This window comes from Sceloporus occidentalis, unplaced genomic scaffold (genome assembly GCF_023333645.1).
Source record: "Sceloporus occidentalis isolate IW3139 unplaced genomic scaffold, rSceOcc1.0.p SCAF_3, whole genome shotgun sequence".
NCBI classification, from domain to species: domain Eukaryota; kingdom Metazoa; phylum Chordata; class Lepidosauria; order Squamata; family Phrynosomatidae; genus Sceloporus; species Sceloporus occidentalis.
Window position 1 is genome coordinate 9,958,015 of NW_028316983.1, and position 14,399 is coordinate 9,972,413.

Consider the following 14,399-nt stretch of genomic DNA (forward strand, 5'->3'; position numbering starts at 1 on the left):
TATCTCTGTCCTATAGCCAGTCTGAAATGGATCAAAATACATTTTTATTTTATTTATACACTACCTTTCTCCCATCAGGTGACACAAAGCAGCTTACAATAATTCAAAACAAAACTCAACTTTACAAAATGTAACAAACACACCAAACAATTCTATTTTAAAAGTGCATGGTTAAAAACAGTTTAAAACACACATAAAACATAACTGAAAAGATAAAAGCATAGCACCCCACTTTCAAACACCTTTCTGTCACATTATTAAAGAATCAATGTCGTGTCTAAATAAAAAGGACTTTGCCTGCTGCCAGAAAAAGAACATAACAGAGGCTGACTAGAACTCTTGTAGAAGGGAGTTCCATGGCCTGAGAGCAGCCTTGTGCATCACCTACATTCCCAAGTAGAAGGGGAAGCCATGTGCAGGAAAATCCCTGCTAGCCTCCCATGGGGTGAAAGCAGGCTTGGAGGAAGGACTTAGCAAGGACCTTCTGTGGGCTAGATTGCTACAGGCTGGAAATTTCCTATTACTGCTAATATCTGAAGCATAAAAAGCAAATTTTCTAATGTGAGTAGAAGGTGATTCCACTGCTAAGGGGATACACCAAACTACTTAGAATCATAGAATCATAGAGTTGGAAGAGACCACTAGGGCCATCCAGTCCAACCCCCTGCCATGCAGGAAATCACAATCAAAGCATCCCCGACAGATGGCCATCCAGCCTCTGCTTGAAGACCTCCAAGGAAGGAGACTCCACTACACTCCGAGGGAGTTTGTTCCACTGTCGAACAGCCCTTACTGTCAGGAAGTTCCTCCTAATGTTGAGGTGGAATCTCTTTTCCTGCAGTTTGCATCCATTGCTTAGGGTCCTAGTCTCTGGAGCAGCAGAAAACAAGATTGCTCCCTCTTCAATATGACATCCCTTCAAATATTTGAACAGGGCTATCATATCACCTCTTAATCTTCTCTTCTCCAGACTAAACATCCCCAGCTCCCTAAGTTGTTCCTCGTAGGGCATGGTTTCCAGACCTTTCACCATTTTAGTTGCCCTCCTTTGGACACGCTCGTTTCTCAATGTCATTTTTGAATTGTGGTGCCCAGAACTGGACGCAATATTCCAGGTGGGGCCTGACCAAAGCAGAATATAGTGGCACTATGACTTCCCTTGATCTAGACACTATACTTCTATTGATGCAGCCTAAAATCGCATTGGTCTTATTAGCTACCGCATTACTTACATTGTTCTCGTCTTGCACTCTCACTTCTTTAAGGACCTTTCTTGTTCTTGGACTTGCCATGGTCCTGCAACAAAGAGAAAAACAATTGAAGGGAATTGTTATCAAGTTCCATTGCAGCCCAGCAATGATATTACAGTCACTTTCTCCATAAAGCTTGATTTGTCAATCAGGAGGTAGTGAGGGAAGAAAAATATATTTCTTTCCTCTCAAACAGGATTCCTATGGGTTGCATTTAAATTGAGGCTTATCTTATTCAAGTACTTTCCAAGCAGTGCTTAGAAACAGGGTTGAAAAAAGTTTCCATCTTTACTATGAGAAACCTCTCAGGAGTATGAATAGATGTGTAACCAAGACACAAATATCATTGACGATGCAAGGTGAAATGCATAGCCTGTGCACTTTGTTTAGAAACTTCTTGGCACTTCTGAGATGCTTTCTGAAATGCTAGTAGCCAATAGAGAAACCATGCATTTCTCAACTGCCATGCATTTTGTATTTTGATGTAAAAGAAATGAAGTGAAATAAAGTGTTCGTTTTAGCCACTGTTACTCTATCAGGCTGCTGTCACACTGTAGAATAATGCAGTATGACACTATATTAACTATAAAGGCTCCATCTTATGGAATCCTGGGATTTGCAGTTTGCTCACAAAACTACAAATCACACAGCCCCCTAGCACTGAGTGATGACAACTAAAGCTGTGCCAAACTGTATTAATTTTGTAGATGCAACCTCAGATTCAGTGGTGAAAGTTGGTGAGGAAGGTGGTCGTCAAGGGCTTGAGGACCATACACTGACTATTTTAAAATGATGTCCTAAATAATGTGTTAATGCATTACTTTATTTGCTATTCAAGGATAATAAAACTAATTGTTACTTGTAAAAAAAACCAATGTGAAACAAGCAAAGCGTTTTTTAAAATCATCTACCAAGTTGTTTCAAACCATAATTAATGCAAAGCAGGGAACGGGAAGGATGTTGGGTTCCCTAGGCTAGATCATAATTTACAAATCACAGTTTAATAAGAAGGTAGCATTAGGTCTACATAATTATACCTTCACCACTCCTCTGCTGTGTAAAAAGAATCAGTGCTTTGTTTCTATGGAATACTGCCCTTGCATCAAGAATGTCACAGAACTGGGAGCTAAATCAAAGAAAATAATTTTAGCAAAACATATTGAGGCTATCATGGTGACTGGTAAAATCAATGTGTTTTATACCACAGATCATATTTGCTTTCACTGGGCATATGCCATTCTGAAGTGAGGCATGTCTTTAGCTGGGGGGAAAGTGCAGGGGGAGTTTTGGCTACTGCCTTTCTATAATAAAACTGTTTTCCATTTATATTATATTTCCATTTGCATTACTTTTGCTGTCAAGTTTTAGGCACTGTTCTACTCTGTATCACCATTTGTTTAACAAAACAGCTGTGGCAAATAGTGTTGCAGCAAAACAACTAAGCAAAATCAGGGACTAATGTCCTGCCACCAGAATAATCCATGACAAAAGTTGTATAACATTGAAGGAATATGTTGTTAATGAGTGAGAATGGTTGTGTCATAGCAGACATCCTTGCCTTTAACTCAAGATTTGAAGCAGACATTCACAATGAATCCATTTAAGGAGAAAGGCAAGATGTAAGTGCAATAAATAAACAACAAATAATTAAATGATTACTATAGAAAATGCCAACCTATAGGCGATAAGACTTCTGGTTCAAGCCAGCTCTTGCAACAACAACAAATACGCAGAGATACAATGGGTCAAAGAGTGGGGGGGGGGGCAGTTTTTGTCTTCCATCTCTCTGTACTTTCTTCGTTGGTCTCCACTTGAGGATAATCAAAAGCAGGGAAATAGGTTCAAGCAGTAACAAAATCTGCAACACATTCTAGTCAAAAGAAGGCTGATGTTGAACCAATTATGAGGCTTTTACTGGACTGAAAAGAAGTAAGTGGCATGCTACTAGTTTCCCTTCATTCACTTGTACTTTCCATCCTGGTCTATTGAGGACTTTTGAGCACCATTCTCAGCTATTAGAGATATGCCCTGGCAACATGATGGCTGTGCACTTATGAAAACCTGTCTACAATGTACTTTCAATCAAGGTGGGCCCCTGGTTTTGCTGCAGGGTTGCCTGCATCTTTACATAGACTCCAGATACAGCAAACATTAAGTTTTAGCGCATCTAGAGGTTTCTATATATACCATATTGTTGTATCTTCAGAATACCGCCTTAAAGACATCATTATTATTATATACCCCATACTTGGTCCTCTAGGTGTTTTGGATTTCAGCTCCAAGAGGTCCTAGCCAGCTCAATCAACAATCAGAAATTCTGGGAGCTGAAGTCCAAAACATCTGAAGACCAAAGTTTAGGAATTAGTGGCCTAAGCCAACTAGCAAGTGTACAGAAAAAACCCAGTGACTTCTTGATTTTTAGATTCTTTCTTTAAAAACAAAACCTATATGAGCTTTCTGTCCTTTCTGAAATAGGTCTTCGTATTACGGGGGGGGGGGGCAGGAAACATACCTACATTGTTTAAAAAATGAAAAGCATCATGAGCATGAACACATTAACTTCACACACACACACACACACACACACCAGAGTGTGTGGGGCCATATAGTTGTACCACAAGATTAATTTTGTAATGTGTAATCTAATTTGAAATACAAAAGACTTTAATCTTGCCCTATCTACATTTCTCCTCTTCTCTTAAGGACATATCATATATGTGAAACCCTGCATACACTGACCACACTTCTGTAATGCAACGCCATAACAAGAATATCCAACAGAAGGTTTCTATGTTGCCTATTTGATGAACACTCTGGGGTTTCTTATATTAAATTATTTTAACATTCAACCAGGTAATGAATTGGAGATGGGGAATGTGTGGCAACTCCCATCATATCTCACCATTAGCAATGTTGACTAGGGATGATGAGAGTTGATTCCAGTAATATCTGGAAGTTCATACATTCCCTAACCCTGACATAGGATACAGCACAGAAGGAATAATCTAAAACCAATATAAAAACATTCTGAAAACAATCGACATCAACATTCAATAAGGTCACATGTCAAAATACATTTCCAGTATCTAATGCATTACTGCTATAAATAATGTATAATTGAGATAGCAATGAAATTAGCCATACGAATAAGATAAATTACAACAAAACTGATTATGTGCCATAGACCAAGGCTTTCAAAAAGCAGCAGATATTTTCAAATCAATATTCAAAATTAAAACCAAAAAACAGAAAAGGCTATTTGGAGGGTCAACTGGGAGATCTAAAGGTAACTCCTGATCTGCTGGACAGTGCTTTCTGATAAAGATCTGAAATCTGTAGCTGACCATTATATCATTCTGCAGAAGAAACAAAAGAAATACTCTGGGACATTGTGGGGAAAGTGCAGTCTGTGGGACATATGCAACCCCTGAAGGCATCTGAAACTTCTAAAACCTCTACCTCCCCTTTGATGTATAACTTTTAAAGGATTCTTTTTGTCTCCTAATACACTCACACCACCCACATAAACACAAGTTTACTTCTCCATTCCCCAACATAGATTCATAGAGCTGGAAGAGACCACAAGGGCCAGCCAGTCCAACCCCCTGCCATGCAGGAATACATACAATCTTAAAAATCAGCTGCAAACCAGGTGAAGCCAGAACCAGAAGTAACGTGACACCCCTTTTGATGAACCAATGTACCAGTACAGCCTGGAGTCACTGGGGAAAAATTGCCCACATGCATCTCTCATGTAGCTGTCCACCCCTGGTCTAAGAGAATGGAAACTGAGGACAGACAGATTACCAGTTGTTACTTTTGAGCCATAGGGATTCAGAAATAGAACCAAAGCCCCACAAAAGGACCAACACCTATATGAATCCATCCTTCCTGCATCCTTTGGCCAAATGAAGTCAAAAGTACTTCTACAAAAGTAGAGGTGGCATGTGCATGGAGAGATCTGCAATCCATAAATTAGGTAGTGCCTTGCCGTTATTAAACTCGCAGCAACAAATACACCAAAATGTGAAAGCAGATATTTATAAATATACAAAGTTACCACATGCCATGCCAGGACACCATGTTTATCTGGCACAGAATTGGCTCTCCAGGCAGAAGTCTTTTCCAGCACCTGTTACTGGAGTCTTATAACAAGCCATTCTGGGAAATGAACATGGATTTTAAAATGTACCCTCAATCACAATTTTTTACAAGCTCTCCCATTCCAGGCATATGAATGATGGGGGATGTTAATTCATCAGGTTAAGTAAGAACTGGTTAATAACTTAGAAAAGAGCCTTCCCCTCTAGAGAATCTAGTAGCCTAAAGATCGAACATAGATGGACAATCCTTTCCATCCGTTGAGTTAATCAGAACAATCTTCTCTAGATTTAGTTTAAGCTATCATTTAGTATTTTTTTGCTGATGGGTTCTTTCAGCACCTTGTAATTCCACGTATCTTCCTGCATTCTTTGGCCTGTTACAGACAGCCAAAATAAAGCTGCTTCGAGTCACAGTGGAGGTATGGTGTTTCAATGGTGCATGCGTCCTAAGAGTCCAGAAGCCATACCAAAGCCATGCTCCAGGATGAAGTGTGGCTTTGGTGTCACTTCTGGACTCTTAGGACGCATGCATCATTGAAACACCATACCTCCACTGTGACTCGAAGCAGCTTTATTTTGGCTGTCTGTAACAGGCCGTATCAGCAGAAATATTGAATTAAGTTATTTGTGACATCCCTTTTGGTGCACCACTATATAAAATTACAGCACTACTCTTCTGAAGAACTCTGACAACTTAGAGCTCAAGAAAACATGTATGTGTGTTGTGTGCCTTCAAATAATTTCTTGACTTGTGATGAGGAGCAGAAAACCCTATCACAGGGTTTTATTGGCCAGTTTCTTCAGAGGGGGTTTGCCACTGCCATTCTCTGCAGCTGAGAGAGTGTGACTTGCCCAAGGGTCACCCAATAGGTTTTTCATGGCTGAGCAGGGTCTTGAATCACTACACCACCATTGTAAGATTATGTGCATTTCGGATTAAATCAACATTTTATAACACTTTCATATAACAAAACAAAAATTGAACTAAACTTATATTGACAGAAATTGATAAAACATTAAAAATCCCTGTTTGCTAAGTTTCAGTTAGATTCTGGATATGGTAACGTATCAAACAGAAGAATGGCAATTTCAAAATGATAGTGTGAAGGAGCATTGTGGGTGGGTTGCTAAGCTTCATGGGTGGGTTGCTCAATGGGTGACAAGGACAGTGCAACACAAAAAAAATAAACAGAAACAGAATGCCTGACTCTGGTAACTGGGTTAAAATAAGAGTGCTGAAGAAAGACAAAACTATTTAGAGGTGGCATGTGCGTGGAGAGATCTGCAATCTATAAATATGATGGACAACTACTGTTATGATGAAAGCAATGCTTTCCACCTCACTCAAGTAAGACGGTTCTATCAGCAACCTAGGAAGAGTACAAGCTTTGGAATTATTTTTATAAACAACATTCAGTGCTTCCCAAACTTCAGGAGATGTAGGCACAGATAAAACTTGGAAGTATAAGAGAAGAGAAAAGTTATGTTATATGTGTTATCTTCCAGAAAAGGGGTAGGCAACCTTTTTGAGCTGGGAGCCGGGTTGCTGTCCCTCAGACAACTGGAGGGCTGAAGCCAGGGGGGTGGAGCTTCCACCCTCCGGGGGCGGGGCCGTGTGCCGGGGATGGAGCTTCCACCGAAGCCCCGCAGGGAGGAGGAGGCGTGTGCCTGCCCTCTCCTCCTCGGTCCCTTCCTTCGGCCGAACGGGCACCCGTCCCAGGCCCTTACCTTCGGCTCTTCCCTTCGGCCGAAAGGGCTCCAAGGGCCGTGGAGGAGCCCAGGAAGCAGCAGGCCTCTTCCGCGGGCCCCTTCGCAGCCCATGCGGCCCCAGGCCTCCCTCCGGAGAGAGAGGCCTGGGGCCGCAAGGGCTGTGGGGGGAGCCCGCGGAGGAGGCAGGCCACTTCCGCGGGCTCCATTTCGGCCCTTGCGGCCCCAGGCCTCCCTCCGGAGGGAGAGGCCTGGGGCCGCAAGGGCCCTGGGGAAGCCAGCGGAGGGAGAGGCCTAGGGCCCTGGGGGGAGCCCGCGGAGGCAGCAGGCCGCTTCCGCGGGCTCCAATTTGGCACTTGCGGCCCCAGGCCTCCCTCCCTCATATCATCATCATCATCATCATCATCATCATCATCATCACTACACTATCATTGTCAAAACAAGGGAGACTTGTTAGCATTAAAAGCACCCAAAACACACTTTGGAAGGTGACACTCTCTCGGCTTCTGAAACAGTGCGTCCATGCCTCTCAAGGTGACTCATATCATCATCATCATCATCATCATCACCACCACACTATCATTGTCAAAACAAGGGAGACTTGTTAGCATTAAAAGCAGCAAAAATAAAAAATAAAAAACCCTTGTAGCCAGAGGCCTCTGGCCACTCACCACCTCCTCCTCCTCCTTCTGTTCCCACCTCCTCCTCCTCCTCCTTCTGGTCCCCCTCCTCATCCTCCTCCCCCCTCCTCCATGACCCGCGCCGGCCTGGGGGCGGGATGGAGGAGGCAGAGGAGGCGGGGTAGGCCTGGGAGGGCGGCGTTCGCCAGCAGCCCCAGAGCCTCTCCTCGCCCTGTGGGAAGGCCGAGGACTCCCCACAGGGCCGGGAGGAGGAAGAAGCCGCCGGCGATCGCGCTGATCGGCACGTTCTCCGGCAGCCCCAGAGCCTCTCCCCGCCCTGTGGGAAGGCCGAGGCCGCCCCACAGGGCTGGGAGGAGGAAGAGGCCGCTGGCGATCGCACCGATTGGTGCGATCGCCGGTGGCCCCCGGGGGACGGCAATTGGCGGCAGGGCCGGGCTGGGGCCGGTCTCACAGTCTCCACGGGCCGGATCCGGCCCGCGGGCCATATGTTGCCGACCCCTGTTCCAGCCATCACACTTGAAATAGCAGGATAATCTACTTAGTATGTGCTGCTTGGCATGCCCTTTTGCCCAGTAAATGAAAGCACAAAACAGGACTGTACTTTCTAGGCAATGGTGGTTCTTGTGGGATTAGGAATTTAGGAAAATATATTACTGAATCCAACCATTTATCTGTCTAGCTCTGTAGTGTCAATACAGACAATATAGAGCTGGACAGCCAAATGTTTCCACACTTTCATACAGGGGTTTTCTTCAGTCCTACCTGGAGACACCACAAACTCAATTGGAACCTTTTGCATGATTTCAGCTTGATATCTGAAGACACATGTCAGACTCTTTCATATAATTTAAACCACATATTTTGAGGTATTAAATTAAGAACAGTTCCCAATTTTCCTAGCATTTTTCATAACTTGTAGCTGTTTCCAAACCCATTCTTGAGAAGTACTCACAGAAGCTACTTTCAGTTAAAGATTCTCTTCTGCAGAAGATTAGATAGGCAGAATAAATAACACCTTACAATTGCATCTTTAGAGTCTGAAAAAATGCATTATTCAAAATGTAAAGCATAGCAACTTTCTGGAGTTCTGTTGTGGCAGCACTGGAAATGATTGATTAAAAACATGGAGAATGTTTATTCTTGGTTTTGTTCCTATTAAAAGAAAATGATGTATGGCAGAACACCTACAACCAGTTGAGGCAATACTTTTTAAGAATGGTTTAATTCTTAAAAAGAGACATAAGAATGCAATCTGAGGATCAAAGTTGTTGTTGTTATTTTTTTAAAAAAAGAAGGAAAATCCAGGACATCCTTTGGGGATCTTAATATACAGTTTTTATCAGTGATAGTGAGTGTTGCTGGGCTGCATCCCCCAACAGTTCTTTACAAACTAGCTGGTAAAGCATGAGACATCTACAAAGCCACCCAATCCCATTTCCAGTCTACATGGCATTTAACCATTAGGTTTCCTACACAGATACCCTCTTTTGCTACCCTATATACCAAGTTCCCCTCTAAACTACCCCTTCTTCTCCATCTTTATAACAACTGGTGTTAAGTGAAAACTCTATCATAATGTTATTTGTTCCAAAAGAGAAACCTCAGTAAATAAGTGTCTGGAGCATCCCGCTTTTTCCTAACATGGATCCTTCCTTTCAAGAGCCTGGTGTGATGAGGTGATTTGTTACGTGTGTCTAAGCAGCTGAGGAAAGTCATTGAAAAGGCCCTCTCGCGTATTCCCATCAGATGTCCCTGCAAGGGTGGTCTAAGAGAGAGAAGGGCCTCCCCAACAGATCTCAAAACGCAGCTTAAGGGACAATGTGTGTTCAAGTAATCTTCAATGTGCCTTCCACTCATCTGTCAAGAAATTTTTCATAGGATTTTCCATGAATTTGATAAGGCTTTCTTAGGCAAGGAATACTCAAGAAATGTTTTTGCCAGTTCCTTGTTCTGAAATATAGCCTGTATTGGTAGTCTCCCATCCAAGTACTAACCAGGACTGACCCTGCTTAGCTTCCAAGATCAGAGCTAATAATTTGGGTCTCATATGAACCCCCCATATTTTTTTTACCTTGGTGATTACCAAGGTTTAAAAAAACCCTAGGAGTTCATGTGAGAGATGACTGACTGTGGTTAAAAAATGGCCCAAAGGCTTCTAGATGGCAAGGGTTCAATTTTAAGTCACCAGAGCTTCAAAGAGCCATTGCTTTTCAAATGCTGAGCCAAGGAGCAGTCTCAGCTTACAAAGCACCTCTATTTGGGCAAACCTGCTTCACAAGGATGTTCTATCTTACCCTTCCTCTGTGGATAAACATTTTTCCACACAGCAATGCAAACAAACTGGTAAAATGTGGGCTAGACAATGCAACTGTTAGGTGGATTAGTAATTGGTTGACCAGCTGAAGCCAAAGGGTGCTCAACAATGGCTCCTTTTCACCCTGGAGAGAAGTGACCGGTGGGGTCCCAAGGGGTCTGTCCTGGGCCCAGCGCTATTCAACATCTTTATCAATGACTTGAATGAAAGAATAGAGGGAATGCTTATCAAATTTGCAGATGACACCAAATCAGGAGGAGTAGCTAATGCTCCAGAGGACTGGATCAAAATTCAAAATGACCTGAATAGATTAGAGAGCTGGGCCAAAACTAACAAAATGAATTTCAACATGGAGAAATGTAAGGTACTGCACTTAGGGCAGAAAAATGAAATGCACAGATATAGGATGAGGGACACCTGGCTGAACAAGACTATGTGTGAAAGGGATCTGGGAGTCCAAGTAGACCATAAGTTGAACGTGAGTCAACAGTGTGATGCGGCAGCTAAAAAGGCCAATGTGATTCTAGGCTGAGAAACCATGCCCTATGAGGAACAACTTAGGGACTCTAAGTCACCGTTTCTCAAAGCGGTCTCAAACCGGATTATTTCTGCAGTGTGTTTTGGACCTGAAGAAATCCTGCTAAGAAACATGAGACTTCCTAAAGGTTGCCAACAACAACATAGTGAAGTATACGCCGCCTTGAGAGAAAGGCAAGATATAAATCCCATAAAGAAGCAAATCAGAATAACCCAACGCTTTTACATCAGGCTCTTCTGCATCTGCAAGAACTGATCCCTATCCAGGCGCTAAAATCTATGTCAGTATTAATTAAAGCAGGGGTAGGCAACCTTTTGGAGCCAGGGGCCGGGTTGCTGTCCCTCAGACAACTGGGGGGCCAAAGCCAAATAAATAAATAAATAAATAAATAAATGATTTTTTAAAATTTAAATAAATAAATGAACCAGGACAAATGTAGGACAAAATTTTCAAATGGTGGACACTTTTTTAAAAAAGTGGAGGACATGCAAAAAAATTTGCTGATTTTTTCCAAAAATGTTAATATAAATGCATGTTTCTGAGGCTTCTATAGACAATTGCCCCCTTGCCTCTGCGCGCGAGAGGCCAAAGGCCCCAGCAGCAATCGGCGGCAGGACCGGGCTGGGGCCGGTCCCAAGGCCTCGCTGGGCCACATCCGGCCCGCGGGCCGCAGGTTGCCTACCCCTGAATTAAAGACTGAGGCCAGAGCCGACTGGAAGGGGACCGTAGTCTATTAGCTGCAGAGATCCGAGGAGGAAATGCGTCCGAATTGCCAGGGCCCCGATTCCAAAGCGAACCAAGCTTTTGGAGTATTTTGAACAAAGAAAACCACAAACTGCATTTTATTGGTTGCAAAGTTGCATTTGAATTAAACATGTCTATCCATTGGATATGCTAGTATTACGCCTGCCGTGCGTCTCTCAAACTTTTCTTCCTCTGTCTCCAACTGTCCTGCATTACACCCTTTTGTTAACAATAGTCGTAAATAATAAGCTTAAAGCAGGACCCAAACTCAGGGCCATTGCATTCCCAAAGCCATGGATCTGGCATGACCCCAAATAGCAACCTTTGCTCTCAATACACTGCAGTTCTGCGCTAGCTTCCAAACGCACTGCGGAAATAACCCAGTTTGAGACCGCTTTAACTTCCCTGGCTCAATGCCGGGGGATTCTGGGAACTGTAGTTTATTGCGGCACCAGAGCTACCTCAGAGAGAGAAGGCTCAGTGTCTCACAGACACTACGGTTCCCAGAATCCCCCACAATGAGCCGGGGCAGACCCTGGAGGAGGCTCCCCCCGCTCTCCCTGACGATGCCGGGCCTCAGGAGCCCCAGAGAGGCAACGAATTCCCTCCCGGAGTCTCTCGGACTCTTCCGAGGCGGTTGGCCAGGATTCGAACTCAGAGCCCGCTTCAAGGAAGGCGGTGAGGATGTGGCTGAAGTACGGTCCTAAAGGGGGCTCCGGGCGCTTCCTTCTCAAAGGGAAGGGGGCTCCCTCGGGGTCCATACCTGGCTGCTGCGGAATCAACGGCGCTTCTCCCTCGAGTCAGTCAATGGGCCTCGCTACCCGGCGTCGGCTTCGCTCTCTCCTCACCGCGCAGGCGCACACGCGCTCCCTCCGCCATCGCCGGCTACGTTGACACTTCGCAAAGGCTTCTGGGTAGCGCCGCTCTCTACGCCAGTGACACTTAGCTTGGGGTTTTTTGGACTTCAACTCCCAGAAGTACCAGCCATGTGGGACCACGGTCAGGATTTCTGGGAGTTGAAGTCCAGAAACCGGGAGGGGCTTTGCGTGAGGGTCGCGCCTGCGCAGATCCACCTTACGCTCTCTTGACACGTCGGCTCAGCCCCGCCCCGGAAAGCACTGCGATGGAGCGCTGGTTGATTGATTGACTGACTGACAGGCACGCAAAGAGGGCGGGGCGGGAGGTGGCGAAGCGGTTGCTGATTGGCTGAGGCGCGCTGAGGTTAAACACGCTGACGTCAAAGGAGGCGGTTTCACACGTCGTCAACGCACTCCCTCTTCATTCAAAGGGGCTGTTTAAGAGAAGCAGCTTCTCTTCTCTCCCGGTTCCTGGGGGTTGCTTGGCGAGATTTGCCCAGAGAGAGATTGCCTTTGGCCTCCTCTGAGGCTGAGAGAGTGTGACTTCCTGTGGAAGTCTGAGAGTTGTAGTTTTGTGAGCTATTTAGGCTTCTCTGTCAGAGAGCTCTGCTGGCACAGCAGACTACAAATCCCAGACTTCCATGGGGCGAACCCAAAGGGTGCTCAGCAATGGCTCCCTTTCATCCTGGAGGGAAGTGACCAGTGGGGTCCCACAGGGCTCTGTCCTGGGACCAGTGCTATTCAACATCTTTATCAATGACCTGGATGACAGAATTGGGAGCATACTCATCAAATTTGCAGATGACACCAAATTAGGAGGAATAGCTTATACTCCAGAGGACAGGACCAAGATTCAAAATGACCTGAATAGACTAGAAAGCTAACAAAATGAACTTCAACATGGAGAAATGTAAGGTACTGCACTTAGAGTGGAAAAATTAAATGCACAGATATAGGATGAAGGACACCTGGCTGAATGAAACTACATGTGAAAGGGATCTAGGAGTCCAAGTAGACCACAAGTTGAACATGAGTCAACAGTGCGATGTGGCAGCTAAAAAGACCAATGCAATTTTAGGCTGCATCAATAGAAGTATAGTGTCTAGATCAAGGGAGGTAATAGTGCCGCTCTATTCTCCATCCATTCCTCCAGATACTATTCTCTAGAGCTGCAGAAAACAAACTCAGAGGGAGCGATCAGGCAGACCAGCAACATCTTGGACTGCCTGAAGGACGAGACTTCTCCCTCCTTTAACTGTATTTTGTATTGTATTACGATTTTACTGTACACCGCTATGATCATCGCGGAATAGCGGTCTATAAATAAAACATATTATTATTATTATTATTATTGCTACACTTTCAGTATGAAATCCTTTCAAATATTTAAACTGAGATATTATCTGACCACTTAAGCTTTTCTTCTCCAGGCTGAACATCCCCAGCTCCCGAGGGCATGGTTTCCAGACCCTTCATCATTTTCGTCGCCCTCCTTTGGACACATGGCTCCAGTTTGTCAACGTCCTTTTTGAATTGTGGTGCCAGAACTGGACACAATATTCCAGGTGGGGCCTGAGCAGAATAGAGTGGCACTATGACTTCCCTTGATCGAGATGCTATACTTCTATTGATGCAGCCTAGAACTGCATTGCCTTTCCTTGCAGCTGCATCACGCTGCTGTTGCTAAGGGGGAACTTAAACATGTGATTTAATAGTGCTGCTGTGTACCTCTGCTTAGAGACAGGTTCAGCTAAGTTCATTATGTATTTTTCTCAAGTATACAAATAAAAATACCTTGGAGAAAAGGAACCCACTGTATAGACAAATATTTCATAGGCTGAGTGTTCAGTGTCAGCAGCATTGCTATAGTTACTACATTTTTTGTTAACTACTGTGGTTTGCAATTTAATCCTGAATACATCCAAGAAGTGGACCTTTCACCTGCTGTCTCTGCTGACCTCTCGATGTCTCATCACTTAATGATTCTCTGCCACATTGTGTGTGCAAAGTCTCCAGTTGGGAGAAGTGACCTTTCTCATGAATGTGGTTGTTGATGACGAAATGCTACGAAAAACAAGTGTTGAAGAGGAATGTGTGAGCCTCCCCTAAGAGGGCAAGAGACAGGTGTGACCAATAGGCCTTTCTGCCCAGATGGACTCAAAGCCTCAGAGAAATGATAGACTGTACTGATTTAAACAAGGTTGTCCCAAGACATTTGCTGCCTGAGGCATAGGATAAGATAGGA

At 44.3% G+C, this 14,399-nt stretch overlaps 1 protein-coding gene across 11 annotated transcripts in view; it reads right to left on the reverse strand.

Annotated features, from left to right (window-relative positions):
• The window catches only part of ARFGAP1 (ARF GTPase activating protein 1), a 45,176-nt gene extending 32,978 nt beyond the window's left edge, over positions 1 to 12,198 (reverse strand). For 7 of the 11 annotated variants that reach the window (XM_089513635.1, XM_089513634.1, XM_089513633.1 and 4 more), the window contains exons 1-3: positions 12,061 to 12,197; positions 2,288 to 2,376; positions 1,233 to 1,296 (exon numbers count right to left, since the gene is read on the reverse strand). In XM_089513635.1, the coding sequence (XP_089369761.1) occupies positions 1,233 to 1,292 (60 nt within the window). In that variant the 5' untranslated portion in view covers positions 1,293 to 1,296; positions 2,288 to 2,376; positions 12,061 to 12,197. Of the gene's footprint in view, positions 1 to 1,232; positions 1,297 to 2,287; positions 2,377 to 12,060 lie in introns of all 11 variants that reach the window. The other 4 variants (XM_089513627.1, XM_089513628.1, XM_089513625.1 and 1 more) reach the window with 2 other exon arrangements.
• Positions 12,199 to 14,399: the final 2,201 nt, after the last annotated feature.